Raw genomic sequence first — 18,353 nt, forward strand, 5'->3', positions numbered from 1 at the left:
TCAAATATTTATGGGTATTTTGAAAATGGTATATCACATCCCATACCACCTGAGCACTTCTGCAGTCTTCACTCATATCCAAGATCTTGCTGTCTTAAAGACCAGCTGACACAATTTTCAATGAAGGAACTGTTTTGATGCATTGCTACAAGACCAACCACTACTACAGTATCTGCGTGATCCCACCTCTGAATTTACAGGAGATTAAAGAGCACCAGGACATCTGTTTGGAAAATATGGTCCCATTTCCTTTTCCTCTTGAGATTCTCACCACAAAAGTCTAAACAAAATGTGAAAGTTTAATTTTATTTTTTTTTTAATAGTTAAGAGTATTGATCTTTGGCCTACAACAATTTCTAAAAGAAGCACAAGTCACATCTGCTTTTATTTGCAGTTTGAAAATGTATTGACAAAGACTGTCAACACAGCAAAGGCCTGTGATTATCCTTTAGGGCAGTATGCGTATCTAAGAGTCGCTGATGAAGTAAAATAAAGACAGCAAGATTTGAATCATTATTTTTCAATGTGATGCCTCCGATTACAATTCCTTCTGGAAGCAAAGCATCAAAGTGCAAGACTTTTTGCTTACACTATGTGGAGTTGCAACTCATGAGGTAGCGTAACGTGAAAAAAGTTCTTCTGTGCAGGAATGAAAAACATGGGGAGGGGTAGGGGGAAGAATTCCTGGCACTGAGAAAATCCACTGAAGTTATTTCTACATGAAAATCTAATTCCGAGATCTTAGAAGAGCAGAGCATTCTTCTGATGCTACAGTCAAAAAAGCATCACTCAAAGCAGAGTGGCAGAAACCAGCTGCTGCTGACAGTTTAACACCAGCAAAACAACCCAACAAAAACCCCCACCAGGCACTGATCTTTTCATTTGCATTGACCAAAGCGATATGCATTAAAAAAATCTACATTTTGTTTCCTTGATTGTTTAATAAGTACTTGTATTTCTAAATAAATTATACTGCAGAAATACTTCAGAATGATTTTATGAAGTCTTCATTTCAATGAAAATGCTATTTTACAGCTAGTTCACCACTATCATAATCCCTGAAGTACACTTTCTTCTCCAAAGGGGTTGCAATATTACCTACATTAATCAATAAAAAAGAAATAAAGACTTAAATTTTTCAAAATGGAAATAAAACGGAATTGAACTGAAATCAAAAAACTGAATTCAAACAATTGAATGAAGCACCAGGCATAAATTAAAAATAAATAAATGAATACAAGACCCCCAAATTCTTACAAAACTTGAGTGCAGCTGCGTTCAGAACTCACCTACTGAGCTCTGGTGGCTGACAACCAGCTACTTCATGGATTTGGCTCCATTTCAGCTCAATTTCAGATGTCAAGACAGTCAAGATGACCCTAAAGTCCAAGATGCTCAGCTTCATCTATTAAAAGCAACGCGGTTCTTAGAGACAAAAAAAGGTGCCATGAAAACAAGCCCAGCGACGTGCAGCTTTATAAGATTAATGCGTCTGGAGGTCAGATAAGCAGTCACACAGAATTTGGGAGGTCAGGGCACTGTTACCTCCAGTACCTGTGGAAGTTACGTATACTTCACAAAATGTTAATATGGAATAAATCAACTTCTGCTAAGGTAACAAGACCCCAGTGAAAAAAAAAGAAACTGAAGTACTGGTCACCTTGCAACAAATGTGAAAAACTATTTATAACTATGTTTACACTGAAGAAAATATTACAGAAATGTTGATTTCATCATCCTTATCCCAAGCTAAGTTTGGCAAGGAAGACCTCTTGCTCTTGTCAAGTACAGGGCATTCTCCAGTTCTGCAGTCAACAGAAAGGGTTTGCTGTTTGTGCTGTGTTTAGTTTTCGTTTGTTTTTAAATACAGAAATTTAAATATTTCCATAGCGTCAAATCTGCAGTTCAAAATAATCAACTGCAGAAGGCTCGCCTACCAGAAGTTATTCCTTACCTCACATTTCTACTTTCTGAGTGTGTCTGGCACTAACGGAGATAAACATTTTGGAACAGAATCGTCTGAGTCCCGCCTGCTGGCCAGCTGCATTTTGTTAGTGTGTGATCATGCTAGAATCCTACTACGGTTCCGTTTTCATTATGTTTTCTATTTTTCTTTTAACGAATGTTTACGATATGAAATGACACAAATAGGAACTGGTGGTTGTTCTTACTGGGATAGTCTGTTCTGCGGGAAAGTGATATTAACGCAGAGTTTAAGAACAATGAGATGAGGCCACCCCCAGCCTCAAGCACTAACTGCTGATGCTTACCTTGGGAAAGGGTGAAGTATGCAGTGAGATGCATACAGAAGTCATTAATTACAATAATTAACCACTCTTTAATTAATAACCTACGAGAGACATATTTCAGGAAAAGGTAAGCAACCACATCATCGCAGTTGCTCTGCTCCTTTCTGCTGTGCGTTGCTCCCTTTATAACTATTCCTATTTGATGGACACGAGCATGGCAGAGCACCCAGGCCCGCCAGACACCGGCCATGCAGAGCCCTGGTGTGAGATCTGCTCGCTTGTGCTCATGGCTCATCGATGAGCAAGAGAAGTTCAGAAGCCAGCGCAAAGAAACTACCAGCAGCTGCATTACACAACCAGAATAAGCTCTCTGAAGACACTCGTCCAAGTGTCCACCGCTGCTCCTGCATGCCACAAGAGATGCGGCCAGCCCAGGTCTGCTTCGGTAAGAACACAGCTCAGGGGCAGAAGGCAGAGCTGCTCCAGACTGAACTTCACAGGACGCGTGGGCTTCATCAGCCTGTGCTCCCCCAACTCCTCTGAGCCAAGCCCTGGATCCAGAATAACCCTGTTAAACACAAGCATTGCTGGAGAAAGAAACAAATAAAAAGAGCTAGAAAGAAAGGTAAAAAAAAGAATAAATAAATAAAGGAGGGGTGTATTTTGTTTTTACTTTGTTTCTGGATAAATAACTCTCTCGCCATGGACAATACAAATCCTTCAAAGCCCGCTCCGTAGGAAGTCAAAGCCATCGGTTGGCATTCAAAGACACCCCAGATCGGATAAAGGGACTCAGCCAGTCAGATTTTAGAATTTTAGAAGCTTCTTATCTGCTATTCTTCAAGAAGCTACAAAAATAAATTACTGTAACTCCCAAGTATGATCTGGCATCTTAAACTTTATTATAACAACCTCTCAGCAGAGGGACTGTAGCTGTTTTAAAGTCCTGGTAATTTAGCCCAGACACTAAAAACAAAAACATTCAGATTAAGGAAAGATTTTTCCCCTCTTACAAAAGAACAAAGAAAACCCTGCTGTACATTCTTAAACTATTTTCCAACACAGCGGTGAAACAGTTTTGTTTCAGCTTTCAAAACGCACTCTCTAATTTTAAACAGGTTTTAAAGAAGTTCTATAATTTTTCTACAAATTATTGTGTTTAATATGGACAGATGGCCTCAGAGTCTACTGTTCTCGAACAGGGCATTTTACTACCATACAATTCATTCGACTGTAGATAAGGGTCTCTCATCATTTTTATTATAAGCACTTACTGTTGGGGGCTTATAACGTGGCAACGAAAATCTGATCAAGGCTGAAATATGATATGCAAGGTTCAGCTCAGAAATAATCCTTAATTATTATATTTTGAATCAAAACTTACAAAGTATGCTATTTTCCCTTTGAACTCAAATTGCAAAAGACACTTTCACAATATGAGCCTCATAAGCTCTTTAAAATAAGTTCTAAAGACAATCCAAGTAACTAAAAAGAACTCAAATTAGACTGAGCAGTACAAATTAAAAAAACATTGTAGCACCCCGAACATCAATTTATATTTGCACATTTCTGCTACTTGATAAATGTATCTTGTCATGTAAGATTTTAAAGAAAAGGTCTTAGAGTGACAAAATCAGTCTCAGTGTGACAAAATCCCATTTGTAAGTGAATAGAGACGACTGAACACAAATACCTTAGGCCAACAACTACAGAGATTACGTTTTGGAAGCAGCATGTGCATAATTGGATCAGATAAACACTAACACTTTCCAGATTTTGAGAGCCACTTCTTGTTGCAATGGACAGTATGGAAAGCGATAAGCTCCTAGCCCTTCGCACTGCCTGGCCAATTAACATAAACGCTGCACCCCGAGGAATTGCTCCCGACCTGAATTTAAGCTTGGTAATTGCTGAGTGTGTTTTAGACCTGAAGAAGGTTTCACGTCTTTAAAAGCATGATCATTTGTCCCAACTTATATCATGTGCTCTAAAGGAATAATGCTGTATTTCCCAGCGAATACTGCTTCTCTGCTGCCCTTAAACTGTTGTGGCTACAGCTGCACAACTCTTAGATTAAGGAAACTTATGAAAAAGTTGAGCAGAACAGCCAGCTATCACCAACACTATTCAGGCTGCAGTGTCAAGCATTCAGTAACACCAGCAGTGGCAGACCCACTTCTTACCTCCTCGCCCTTCTTGCTGGCATAACCCTTTTTAGGACTATGGTGGGCTATCCCTTCTCTGAAAGCAACAGAAAAGCAGCAATACAGAACTGTAAAAGAATTAATTTTGGTTTAGCCCTCTTTATATATACAAAAGCCTTTTTTTTGCAGACACATTCATTTACCACAAAAGTAAACAGCAGTTGCAGATTCCTTCTGCAGTTGAAGTATTTTCTAAAAACTAAACTGTAAGAATACGTAAAAATTTTTACACTTGCCAAACCTATTAAATGATCATAGGTCTCCCAATGTTTTCCCTCACCTCAGAAGTAACAGAAATAAGAGGATGCAGTGAATGCATACGCTGCATGCTTACCACCTTTCTATCAGCAGGGCTATTTATTCTATTTACAATAGAAGTGCTTCAAACCAAAAAAAATGTATCACTGGCAGAATGAAATATTCTTTAATAAACAGCAGTGTTTTACTCAAAAAATATAAGTTAAGTATATAAAGTAGTATAAATTATATATATTAAAATTAAGTATATAAACTAGTATATTACTAATTAAATATACTACCTTATCTTTCCATCTTTGACCAAAAAAAGTCATGCTTTATAATGTAAAGATTACCTAAAAATTCATAAATTTCTCAGCAAACAACCTTAGAGGCAAGAATTTATGCTGATATGCACGGATCTATTAAAAAACTTAGCGTATTAGTCCCTACGATAAAATCAGCATTTGCTTTCCACATGCTAACCTATTCCATCGTTACGAAAACATAATAAACAGTTGTTAAAACTTCGCAGAAGAAAAATGAAAAAAGATGTCCATGTGAACTGTCAAAGCGAGATTTCCCAGAGTAAACTACAATTTTCAGATGTATTTCCTTGCCTTTTAAAGGCAGAGTGGTTCACTGTTCTTCAGCGTAATGAACAACCAAAACGTGCTGAAAGTATCTTTCCTTCCAATCAAACATTTACCCTTCGCCACTGGTGAAAGGCAACAAGATCTCTTTACAAGATCTCGTCTTTTTCAATAAATTTTGCATGAAAACATGTTACCCAAGCACAAAGTTGCCTGCTGTCACATTGGAAGTATGATAAATGTTTAATGAAAACAACACCACACAGCTTGGTGTCAGACAACAGCTATCACACAGTCCTGCTTTGATCTGAACAGACACTTAAAAGGAGTTCTGAGCGTGCTCTGCACCACAGAACTCTATAACCTATATGCAAATAGGAGAAAATTTCCATTAATGACTTCCTCCTGCATGGCGTGGAAAGAGGTAAGGAAAATATGACAAGCTCCAAGAGTGTCTGACTGCTGTCAAACTCGGGGAAGCCCGACGTTCCCAATTGACTCCTGATGCCTTCTGCCAAGCCCCGAGAAGCTCCTCGGCAGGCAGCTCTCACCCGAGCACGGTCAGCAGCCCCTCCTGGCCCGCCGCCACGGCGCAGCGCTGAGCACAAACCTCTGCAGGCGCCGTGGTTAAATGCCACTGGGAAAGGTCCCCTCGACAGGGCGACCTCAGCAAACCCCGGAAGATCTAAAACACCGAATTAAGAGAAAAAATGAATAATATATTTGGGAAACAAATTCTTCAGCAACGTAATGCCGCTCCGAGTGGTTAAGTAGTCATGAGGCCATTAATGCAAAAACGTATCGATAATCTAATAGGGACCAGAAATTAGACCGGGTGGTTGGGTTTGATTAATGGCACAACACTTCTTTTCTTCATAACAACTGTAAAGCTGCTCCTAATTTATTCCATTAAAATTTGTCAAAAGCACTTTAAAAAGTAATCCAAATTTCTCCAACTAAGAAAGCTAGGGGGAGACTAATAAATCTAGCAAACGTTGTTTAAAGCTAACAAGTTTTTAGTACTTTTTCCCCCTCCAATTAAACAATGAACAATGATCCTTATGAAAACCATGTCTCAGTGCCACAACTTGTGCTTTTGACCTAGTGAAGACTTCAGACACCAAAATCCCACAGCATGTGCATATAAGTTGATGACAACATGCATGCCAGTTGCTTTAAAACATGTGAATTAAAAATGCACAAGAGATGATTTGATTAGCAGCCAATCTGCTGGAAAGGTGCTGTAGTGTTTAATTACATGTTTAAGTACAGCAGCACAATAAAACACTTGTGCTTACCAGTGATACTCACGGACATTCAGAAGTTTCTGGTGCTATCAGAGGGTTTGGAAGAAGGCAATCCCTTAGTGCCTGACCCCTCACAGCAGCCTGCAGGACAGGGCCTGGGGGCCATGCCCACCCCACGGGAGGTGACAGAAGCTGCTCGAGGCCTGGTGGCTCAAACCATCACAACGCTGCACTAAGAACAGTCCTTTAGTTTAGAAAAATAAAAATATTCGTATTTCCCACACTTGATGCCCCGTTAGTAAGAATGCATGTTAGAACGGTTACGGATGGTGGCACGTTTGGAGGATCAAGGACAAAAAAACCATCTCCCTGTGCATGTGAGCCAGGTTCAGTGCGGCGTACACCGGCTGAGGAAGGCACCTTGCAACATTTAGAGAAACGCTGCGCAATCTATAGTGCATTTTTAAAAGGTCACTAATGTCCACGACTCAGGATATAGTCTAGCCAATACATTAGGAATTGAAAGACCGTGCAATAAAGAGCAAAGCTATCCTAATACCACCGTGTTACGCTCTGAAGATGAAGAAGCACAGGGGGAAGCCCACAGACCCTAGAAATTATGGGGAAAATCACAGATGAGGGAGGTTGGAGTCCGGTGGGGTTGAGGCAGAGAGCAAAGGTTGCTCTAGTTCTTTACAAGCAAGGAATTGTCTTCATGCAGAGCTCCAGCAACACTTAAGGTGTTGTCTCACTCCTCCAACACAGAGACAACGGTCTCCTGGTCTTTATTCAGAGACCTTTTCTGATCAATGTCACTTCCCCCCCCTTTTTTTTTTTTTGGGGGGGGGGTAATAAAAGGAAGAAAAGAACAGACAAACAGGAAATGAGGCAGCCAATTGTAGGGCCTGATAAACTACTGCTGGGGAAATAAACATTTGCTTTCTTCACAAAAGCAAAATTTAATAAAAGAAAATCACTAGGCTAGAACTTACTGGTAAGAGCCAGACACCAGATGTCCAGTGTGCACTGTAAAACTTTGCAGAGACAACAGAAAATGACAATGCATCGCAAAACCAATATTGGTCCTTATTTTATCGACTCCATTTTATTTATAAAACCACACAGTATGTCAGCAGATGCAGTGTGTTCTATAAAATTGCAAAGGTGTGGTAACACCTCGATGCAGCGCTCGTCACTAAAAGTTGTGTGAGCCCAGGAAGGCCAGCTGTGTGCATGCTAATTACACAGGGCGAGCGCTGGCACAGTTCTGGCGTGCAGTAACCAACATCATGCACAACATCACTACTGCAGCCGTGGGTCTGCATGACCGTATCAGAGAGCCACATTGTTATTGCAAACAGAGAGATGTGATTTGAAACTTGGCCTATGAGACTGGATGAACAGAAAAAGCTCGGTGGCCAAGCAAGTGCTTTTACTTTGGAAATGCTGGCAGCAGTTCTTCCAAAAAAGTTGTATTGTTTATTGTTTTTTTATATATATAGGTATATGTATATATATTCTTCCAGGCAATAAAGCTCTTTCTCCCATGCATTGCAACAGAAATATATGTATACACACACACACATATAGAGGAACACAACGCAAACAACTACTATGAGGTAAGTAGACAAAACCAAACTGATTAGTTGAGATTAGTTGTAAAATGGAAGGAAAATAAATACCAGAGCAGTAGGTGGATAATTGCTTAAGAACATTTCTTGCTACCTGCTCATCTTCAGCTTTATTTTAGATAGTTTATACTGGAAATGAAATAATCCCAATAATATGAAAGATGAATCTCTTTCTGTTTATGAATATTTCAGGGTTTTCTGCTAGAATGATTTTTAAAGTTGCACTGCTTTACCTTTTAAGTGAGCACAAACCTCTTTCAAAGCTTGATAGACCTCTCTCAGCTCTACTTGCTGTTTGTGTTTTTTTTTTAAACCAAGTACAGTCAGATGCTGTAAATGAGCTTCCCAACCTAAATTCAAAGCAGCTGTTACCACAATCCCTCTCCATGATGGCTGAACAAATAGTATATCCCTTAAAACATTTCAGATTGTAAGAACAAAAGGGTTCAGCTGTTTTGCTATGACTGTAATACAGCCTGTCTCCACCAAATAGCTGACACTCATCCAACATTCAAGAAGTTCAGTGCTCAGCCTTAAAGAATATTCACTGAAACACGGAATGCCAGAAGGATGACAACTGGGTTACCATGGCAGAGTTCTTTTACTCTGGAAACCTCTCAAGATTTTTTCCTGAAAATATAAGATCTACTCTGAAAGAACCTAAAGTTGCCTTGATTTACAAAACAAACAAACATACGCAAATAAAGTGCAGGTCTCATTTTGAAGATTGGGAGAAGGAAGAAAAAGCTTAGAATGGAAAAGATACGTGTATTTATCCTCAAAATATTCTGTACAGCAAGAAATACTCTAAATCTAACTAAACTTGCCTCAGATCTTTAGGTTTATTTCCTACTCCTTATGTTCTACCAAGAGTTGTACTTACCAGCCTATCGGAATATATAGGAATACAGTTATTCTGATGAGCTCTGATTAAGTTCCAATTCCTTCAGCTCCTTCAGGCTGGCAAGTAAGATTTAATTCCTTCTTGACTGCAAGTAAGAAAAATTATTTGTGTCTCCCAAGTATCTCCCCCAAGCACCTTGATCTGAGGTGTCAAAGTGAATTCTCTCATATACCAACCATACAATGGCAATCTTCATAACACAATCCTCCTCTTCCTTTCCTTCACTTTCAATAAGCAATAACCAGGAGTCAAATACCCTGTGATAAGGGCTGACTTTTCAAAGACTGAACCTAACCTCCAATTCTCCCAGTACAGCTGTCTCAGTCACTGCAGGAACAAACATACCATCGAGCAACCCAGCCATGCCAAGAAAATGCAAGTAACACTGATCGTGAAACACCTTTGTTTATGCAAAGCTGAAGCTATAAAATTAACTAGCACTGGAGAATTTACATTGTCTTCTCCTGATTTGGCTGTAGGATGCTCTTTTTTATAGCTTTCAAGTAACTATTTTCCAATAAATACATTCCAAACAGACGTTAATGTAATTTGAAAAACAGATCTGGCCCTTCATGTGTCTTTCCATGGAGTACCTGCAAGAATCTATTCCAAATACAGGGCTCAGAGGCCTATTTTGTCCCCTAAGACAGATCCCCAGCTGTCGGAGTTTCTAGAAAGGCTCTACAGAATGGTCTTACTTTCAGTGTTGATCTAGACGTAAATTTATTCACCTGGAGAGTGTGACCTACAATAGATTCTTCTCAGTACTTCACATCCAAATATATACTTGACAACCTGATAGTCATCTTTGGTGTTTAGACTTTTTTCTCCATGCTTCAGAGAAAAAAAATTGAACAGTAAATTGAAAAAAAAAGCACCATTAATGTGTCAGTTACAGCAGAATAAAATGTGTGTCTTTTTTCCTGCCCAAACTAGATCCAACCTAAAACAAGAAACAAACACACAGCTTTTTCAGCAAATGCAGACGCTGGAGGAGGCCTCGCCTATCACCTGCTCGCTGGTCCTCAGATGAGGACAGTCGACAGAGCAGGTCCTTCTAGTGCTTGCTTGTCTCTTCCAGCATGAAGCCAGCTGGGTGAACAGCGAAGTTCCAGCCAGGGCAGCAAACTCTCGTGCTGAAGGGGACCAGCATCAGTCGCAGAACCTGCTATGACGCTCAGCGCTGGAGACAAGCTATAATAAGAGTTATAATTCTAGCCATACCCACGGGAGGACATCTGACACCACCACAAGACAAAAATCCGGAATTATAACATATGCCCTCAAAAGCAAAATTCAGCAAAACCAACCTACTACCTTCAGCTGACCACAGCCAACTACAAAAGCCTTCAAAGCTACTGGGAAACAAAAGATGGTATCTCAGTGCTTTCCTCAGAAATTAGCACCCAGACAGACCAAATGCATGACCGAATCTCATTGCTGCTGCAGGAGACGAAGAAAAAGTGCCAGGAGCCCATAGATTTACAAAGGCAAAAGGTTCACTGAGGTTGTGTTGTGTCGTCCTCCTTCTACATCTATAAATGAGGGAGGACAAGTGAGCTTCCTTGGCTACGCAGGTCTTTTCTTTCCCATATTTTTCACCTACAAAGAAAATAAATACATCAAGAAACGATAGCAAGAAAGAAAGCTGAGAGCTTGGGAGGCTTGAGGAAGTCTCCTAGAAAAAGACAATTATAAAACATCTTACTTGTTTTTTTTTTTCTTGGAGAACACACAAGGCAAAAAAGAAACTGCAGTAGCTCTCTCCCTTCCTAAATACACGTGTGCATTTAAGAAGGAAAACTCTAAGTTCCTAGTTCACTCTTACTGGTCCATAGCAGAGTATTCCCTAGACAAATAACTGCATTAACTGCAAATAGCAATTGAATCCAAGAGCTCTGTATTTAAATGCGTTGCTTTGCGAAACCTTTAACGAACAATAACTTGATGCTGATGCAGTCTGAATCTTCAGAATGACAAATAACTGCAAAGGAAAAACGCTTCCCAGATCCATACTCTCTGTACGGATACACTTTGATCACCATTTGATTAAACTGAAAAACACGTTGTCCCCCCCTCAGAAAAGTTTATGAAGCATAAATTATATCAACATCATCCTGGGTATATTTCATTTTGTAGTCTAATGATGCTCCAAGTAAGAAATCCCTGCACAAAGGCTACTGGTCAGTACCTGGGCTCGAAGGGAAATGGACTGATGTCATAAAATGTTTCTATTATCAGTTTGTACTCTTTGTCCTAACTACCTTGGAAACGACCCAAACAAGACATTTGGTTTTCGGATTTAGCATAAGCAATTTTGTAAGTTATCAAAATATAAAGGTAAATTGCTTGCTTCCAAAAAAATTCTGGGCACTTCTGAGTTCTTCCTACAGCTTGCTGATATCGATCCTTATTATAAAAGGACATAAAGTCAGGCAGTATGCTAATAAAGCACTGCAATATATTCCAACGTGATTTAAGATGTGCTTCTATACAAAGTCCAGAAGACCTCTCACGCACCAAATGTGTCGTGCTCAGCAGGGGTTCTTGCCCTGTTCAGAGCACTAGAATCTACTTCAGGAAAAAAAAATTGGGCTGCAACATCCAGGCTTCTCCTCATTCTTCCACAAGTACCAAAATGTATTCAAACTTCAGGTAAACAGGCAAGAGGCATCTTGTTTATGACATACCACCAATATTTCAGAGGCTCCAAGATATTTACAGTGAATCCTACTGAGGGCCAAACACATCTGCAGCAACAGCAGATGAATCACAGAATCGCAGGCTGGTTTGGGTCGGAAGGGACCTCAAAGCCCCCCCAAACATCCCCCAGCCATGGGTAGAGACCTCTGCCCCCAGCCCAGGCTGCCCAAATCCCCCCAGCCCGGCCTTGGGCCCTGCCAGGGACGGGGCAGTCCCAGCTCCTCAGGGCAACCTGCGCCAGAGCCGCGCCGCCCTCATAGTAAATATCACACGTGGGTTAGTGAAATTGGGAAAGTAGCGCTTGAAAAGAGTGGCCGACACCATCCTTGACGTTCCCAGCAGTCTACGTACTACAAATAAGAAAATAAAAAAAATAAACAGATAATGCTGAATATTTACATAATCAATTACCGAACCAAGGACAAGCAGGAACGATATTTGAGGGACTAAGTAACCAATACCATCGGGATGTAAAAACAATCACGCTAAAGTTTGCGAGAGATCAAGATGCACAAAGTAGAGGTAATTACATAAACTGCCTTCACTGAAAGCTGTAAAAAGATCAACAATCTAAGTTATTTCAAGCAAAAATTAGGCTGGCAGTATGTTTTGAGAGGCAGTCCATCATTCAGGCACGGCAAGTACTTCTACTGAAACAATACTTTGAGCCACAAATGAAGCCCAGCAAACTTCTGTCAACACAGAAGGCCGGGGGAAACCCACCACACACAGTGAAAAACAATTTTTCAAAGGAAATTATTTTCGTGCTTTTCTTCAGTACTCTTCATTTCTTTTCCTTAAACTGTGGTTATAATGCATCAGAAATTGAGTTACATTCATCTACTGAAGAAAAGCTACTTAGCATATTTGCAAGGCAAGGAAGAAAAAGGAATTGTTAATCATTTGGTTCAAATGATGCCACATGGCAGAATTTTAAAATGTTCAGAATCACGTGATTCAAAGATTTTTAATAATTTGCATTTTGTTTCCATAAATAGCATGCATTATACAAAGAAAACTTTTTTAAAAAAGTAAAACTCCAAATCATTGCCTGTTTTTATTATAGCTGCATTATTTGTCATTTCACTTACCCATGCTTCGCGCCACTTATCTCCTTCTCTTTTCCTTTGCCTTTCTCTTTTACTTTTTCTTTCTCTCTGCCTTTACGCCGCTCTCTTTCACGAGACCCACTATGAGTTCTCCTATGACTGGATCTTTCACTACTTCGACTATAAGAACGTTGACGAGGTCTTGAGCGCGATCTACACAAAATCCATAATATTAAAATTTAGCAATTATGCATTTTTCACCATCACTGCATGTTAGATTTGTTATTTTGTCCAACTATTTTGAACTCATTTTCAAATCATTTAGTAATTTAATATGTTTAAACAAAAACCTACCAATTTCTCAAAAGAAAAGAAGAAAGCATTGCTTCTGTTCTGAAGGAAGAATGCAAAGTAAATTAAACCATACTACACAGTATTCATGCATTAAGAAAATAATCAAGTATTAACAAAGTAGTCTTTAGAGCTATTGAAGAAAGTAAGGACGGAGAATCTTAAGCGTTAAACACTGCATTCTTAAATTCTGATCAATTTAGCTTAGCAAATAAGTAAAGAATTTACAGATGCTACTAAGTGCTTCTATTTACATATTAAATACTTCTACTAACAATGTTCCAAGAAAACAAAAAAGTGACATTTACAAAACCCTAACTTTAGCCTGCAGAGCTGACATTTACACACTTTTTATTTTTTTTTTTTAATATATATATTCAGGCTTGAAACACTCTGCAGAAAACCTATAAATACACCAACCCTACAGGCCCAACAACACAAGAAACTGCATACAGGTGCAAGGCTTTGTGCACATAGAGTCCTCTGGTTCTTGGCTGGCTATAGGATACTCTGTTCTCAATCACATTACCCACTCCTCTGTAATAAATTTGTGTTGTTACTGATACACTTGAATGAAAAAAGATCAAGTAGTATTTGAATATAACTGCTTCTATGTGTACCTAAAACTGTTTCTATGTGTATCCGATTCCTGATTTTTTTAGATGATTTTCTAAATTTCACTGTATAATTTATTATCAATCAATACCTCTCTGCTGCCGGTAGAGGAGTAGTTAAGTCTTTAGCTACTTCTGCACATTTACAATGCACATTTTGGAAAAAAGCGACTCAAGTTTCCACTAGTTTCTATCACAATGCACATCTTCATACAAGTTCTGATCGCGACTCTTTGGCAAGTTTCATTAAGTACCAGGAGAGCTGGGGGCAGGGGAGAGCATTTCATAAAATCGTATTAAAAAAAAAAATTATTTAGCACCTCTGGACTGCAAAACTCCAAAAGCCTTTAAAAGCAAAATCACATACAGAAGATCACTCAATTTTAAAGGCAACAACTGTTTAATAAACCTCCCCAATAGAACAAGCAAAAGAAAATACTACATCCAGATGAAGCTATAAATCAAATTTAGGAAGAATGCTGTGATTGAGTCTGGAATTTGTCCAGCATACTGGGGTTAACATACCTACTCCTGCCATCAAGCCTTTTAGACTAGCACCAGAGGTCAGAACCCCAGTTTTACGTTTCATTCAGCAGATGGCATCTCCTGCAACACTATATCTTCTGTTATTGGTCACAGTATTAGCTCGAATACAATAGGTCGAGTTACCACTTAAGGGGCGTATTATGAACTATAGGACGTTTTCTGTCTCAAAACAGACTTTTTATTATTTCATCACAAATTAAAAAGCATCCACCTATTCTTCAGCTCTCAGGTGGAGGAGGTTTTGTTTTGAACAGACCGCTGCCCCGCAGATGAGATCACTTGGACGGTAACCACGATTTCCGAGAACTCTGCAGGTAAGATGCAGAGTCAGAAACAGTATATATAATTTAAAAATAAAAATAAAAATGCCCTATAGCAACACAGATCAATTTCACTTGATGAAATGCCTCTCCTTACTTAACAGTGTAGTCCTTCAAACAAATAACTGAGGAATCTAAAATACCTATTGCTAAAGAGCTTTCTTTCTCAGCTCAAATTTGAACTTCTTTTCCCATCTACATTTTGCAGTTCCAAATAACAGCAAATTCAGTTCAGATTAGATGGGTGCTCACATCCTAGATTTCCGTTCATTCCGTTGTTAAAGTAGAACAAAAAGTAGCTACAATTCATATGCAGCCACCCTGTGATGGATCCACACAGAGATGTGGCCTGGTACCTCTCTCCAAAGAGGAGTTTTTTCTGGGTTTTCTATTATTGTACAAAGTTTTTTGCAAACATTTCATTTTTCATTATTTTTCCTTAATGTTCCCGAGCTAGAGCTAAAAGAAAATCAGTCCAAGTTAATTGTGTTTGCTTACGTGGATTACAAATAGTAGTTGTAGTAGATAAGGCAACACAACTTCAGAAATGAATCTGTTATTGACATACTGGTCCCAGTCATGAAGAGACGAAATAAATAAGGAAAGCTGAGGAAAGGAAACAAGGAACAGCCCAACTTTAATGCTGCCTTCAACTCTTCCAGGGATTTTATCTTAGTGGTGAGTTCTCCCAAAAGAAACCACCACCTGTATCTTCCCTCTTACAGAAGAGTTTAAAACCCTTCAATGTCCAAAACCAACCTCATTTCCTCCAGCTCTGAGGGAATCTCCAATCTTGTGCAGCCTGGGCTAATTAAATCCACCTGTTAATATGCTCCATGTCTAATTCTGCAACACCAGTTTCAATGAACCAGGTGACAAGAGGATTACTCAGTGCAGAAGCCACGATTCCCCATGTAGCTTGACTGCATTAACAGGCACCGTCATGCAGACATCAGGACAGAGTTAGGACCATCCTTAAAAGCAAGTCTGGAAGGTTGTAGCTTCAAGCCTTTCACTTTGCGACCCATGCAACTTTCTCTACTTCATTTGTATGTTTTTTCCTCCTCTTTCTTTCTTTCTTGTAAAGAAAAAGGTAACATTTGTCCTCAAGAATCCACTTCTCTGAGGTAACCGCAGAATCTGAAGCCTCAGAATTGAGATCGTGCTGTGACAAGCTCAGGTAAGGCCACTGCTCTTTCACTAGGACATCTACTTGAATTAAGTAAACTTCAGTAGGAAAATAAGATCGAGACCAACAAGAAAAATATCACCAGAACTGCCCTCAGTGTGTGACACCACCAGCCCTCAAGGCGCAGGGGCAGAGGGGAGGCAGAGGAGGGGGCTGCAGCCTCCTGGCAAGGACCTACCCCCACAGCCCCATTCCCCGCTACGTTGCCATTTTAATAAAGCTTTTCTCTTTGCATAAAGGCCCCAAATCCTAAAATATTGTTTTATGAATACTTCGTACAAGCTTCTTTAAGGCCCTATATTAAGTCCAAAAACCTCAACAGGCTCTTGGCAGTGGAAAACCATTTCATAAAGTGAAAATTCAAGTATATGAAGTCGCTACTCTGTGCCTAACAAGCTGCAGTGCTGTTCCATCTCCAGAATGGATGAATTTACCTGTACGCTACCATGGATCAATATTAAAATATCCTGCGATATATACAGAAAAGGAAAGAAGCAACTTTACGAAATGGAGCTACAAGTCAGATGTGCCAAGAAGTCACAAGTAAACAAGTATAAAAGTCCACGGATCAGGCAGAGAATAAAGATCTTCTATTTTATTGCTGTTGCATTTGTTTTTCAATCCCAATTATTAATATTAAAGCAAGTTGCAAAGTGTTCCAATTACAGAAGTATTGGAGGAAAAAAATCAGGCTGGAGAGTAGACTGCCAGCACGCACCCCCCTTCCCCCAAAGCAGCGCGCACAAACACCCACCCACCATGCCAAAGGTTAAGTCATTTAGTCAAGTTCAAAGATCTTCAAAGAGTTCTTAGATCCAGATAAGCCCATATGTTACCAAAATTCTGTGAAAAGCTATTACTTTCCAATCTGCTTTTCATGTCTAACTTACAGAACACACAGATGCTTGGCATCACTCAGTATCCCTAAATTCTCACACCAGATAATCAAGGCTCACCAATAACTTTCCTATCTAAAATCCTACGAAATGTCTTTATTCCATCAACACTTAGTCCACTTGTAAAAATTGAAAGTATCCATAAAAGCCCATTCAGTTACTGCACAATAAGTGTTAATTTGCTAATTTCTTCACAGGTAATCAATTAAAATGTAAAATATTGGATAAAATTAGTTGCACTAAATTTAACAGCTGCTCCATAAGCATAATTAGTTTCACAAGGGCCATATGTATTCTGAACAGAGACAGAGTTGAAACAAATAAGCAGATTTTAAAACAAGTTTGAGGAAATCTGCATTTAATTAGCAGGTGGGCACTACAACTGCATAATGTTTTTATACATTTATATTTATGAAGTGACAGAAGATCTAAAGGCTTTTTAAAATGGCGTTTATTGTTTGAATGGGAACTGTTTTGCTGCATGCTAAAGTGATTTAAATCCTTATAGCTCTGCTTTGAAAAAATCATAAATGGTGAAAGAAAACATGTGGAAAACTGTAAAACTAGAAAGAATTTGCGACAAAAAGCAGATACACATACCATAACCAAAAGGAAACTACACTTAATTAAATGTACACTACATCTGGAATATCAGCCTAATAAAACGTGAAACTATTAATTTTCATTGTTCTAAAGGAAATGAGGTCAGTGTCGTTTAGTATTTCCCCAATTATATTGCACTAAAGCACTGAGCTATATCTTATAGGTACAATCTAATCTTTTCAAAACACTACAATTTGAAAGCAGCCACTGAGATAGATTTTTCAAATGGAAAGAGGAATTAGAGTGCAAATACAAGAAAGCTCAAACAGAAGAAAGTGAGCATTCCTGCACTGAAGGTAAGTTTCAGGGGGGAAAAAAAAAAAAGTGACTTTATTGGCAAATAACAATCACCACTCAAATGAAAGTTTCTGAGATGTCAAGCTCTTCACAAGTATTCTTCTAAATATCTCGCAGCTGACACAGCTCTTATTAGCTTATTATAAGCTCAACAACCACAAACAAAACCCAACAAATTCATGCCTCTCTAATACTTTGGCAATAAATCAAAAGTCTGGCAAAGAACAATGAAATGACTGCATTGCATCAAACCTGGATATTCATATTGGTAATAAAGACAGTGCAAACACAACTAATTGCAGCAAAATGACATGTTCTCTTTCAAAGCATATTAAGAGGTTTCTTGTTTAACTCAACTTCACGAGCAAGAAAAAAAAATATCATGGTACAAGTTCTTGGGGAATGTAAAATAACTTCAAGCATCAGCTGCAGTTGTTTAAAGTGTGGAAGTTAATACCTTTTTTTTTTCTTCTTTTTTTTTTTAATTAATTTGAATACGGATACCTCTATAGAACAGTCTAAGTCACTTTTAGTTTGCAATTTCAAAATGCGTGCATTTAAGGAAGTTAAATATAGATAATATGGTAATGACAAAGCATATGATAATATGGTTATTTATTGTTAAATGTAAGGTGAGGGAAAATGAAAACATGCAGAAGCAGAGGCAGCTTTAAAGTCTGACATGAGGCTAGTACTAGGAGGAAACAAGTTGTTTCGAGC

General features: G+C 38.9%; 1 protein-coding gene across 3 annotated transcripts in view; it reads right to left on the reverse strand.

Moving 5' to 3' along the window:
• RSRC1 (arginine and serine rich coiled-coil 1) overlaps positions 1–18,353 on the reverse strand; it is a 141,417-nt gene that overhangs the window by 95,905 nt on the left and 27,159 nt on the right. For 2 of the 3 annotated variants that reach the window (XM_084291853.1, XM_084291852.1), the window contains exon 4: positions 12,860–13,030. The exons of the other annotated variant lie outside the window; for it this stretch is intronic. In XM_084291853.1, coding sequence (XP_084147979.1) covers positions 12,860–13,030 — 171 coding nt within the window. The remainder of the gene's footprint in view (positions 1–12,859; positions 13,031–18,353) is intronic. 3 annotated transcript variants of the gene reach the window in all.

The sequence above is a fragment of the Netta rufina genome (genome assembly GCF_964035555.1).
Source record: "Netta rufina genome assembly, chromosome: 9".
NCBI classification, from domain to species: Eukaryota; Metazoa; Chordata; class Aves; order Anseriformes; family Anatidae; genus Netta; species Netta rufina.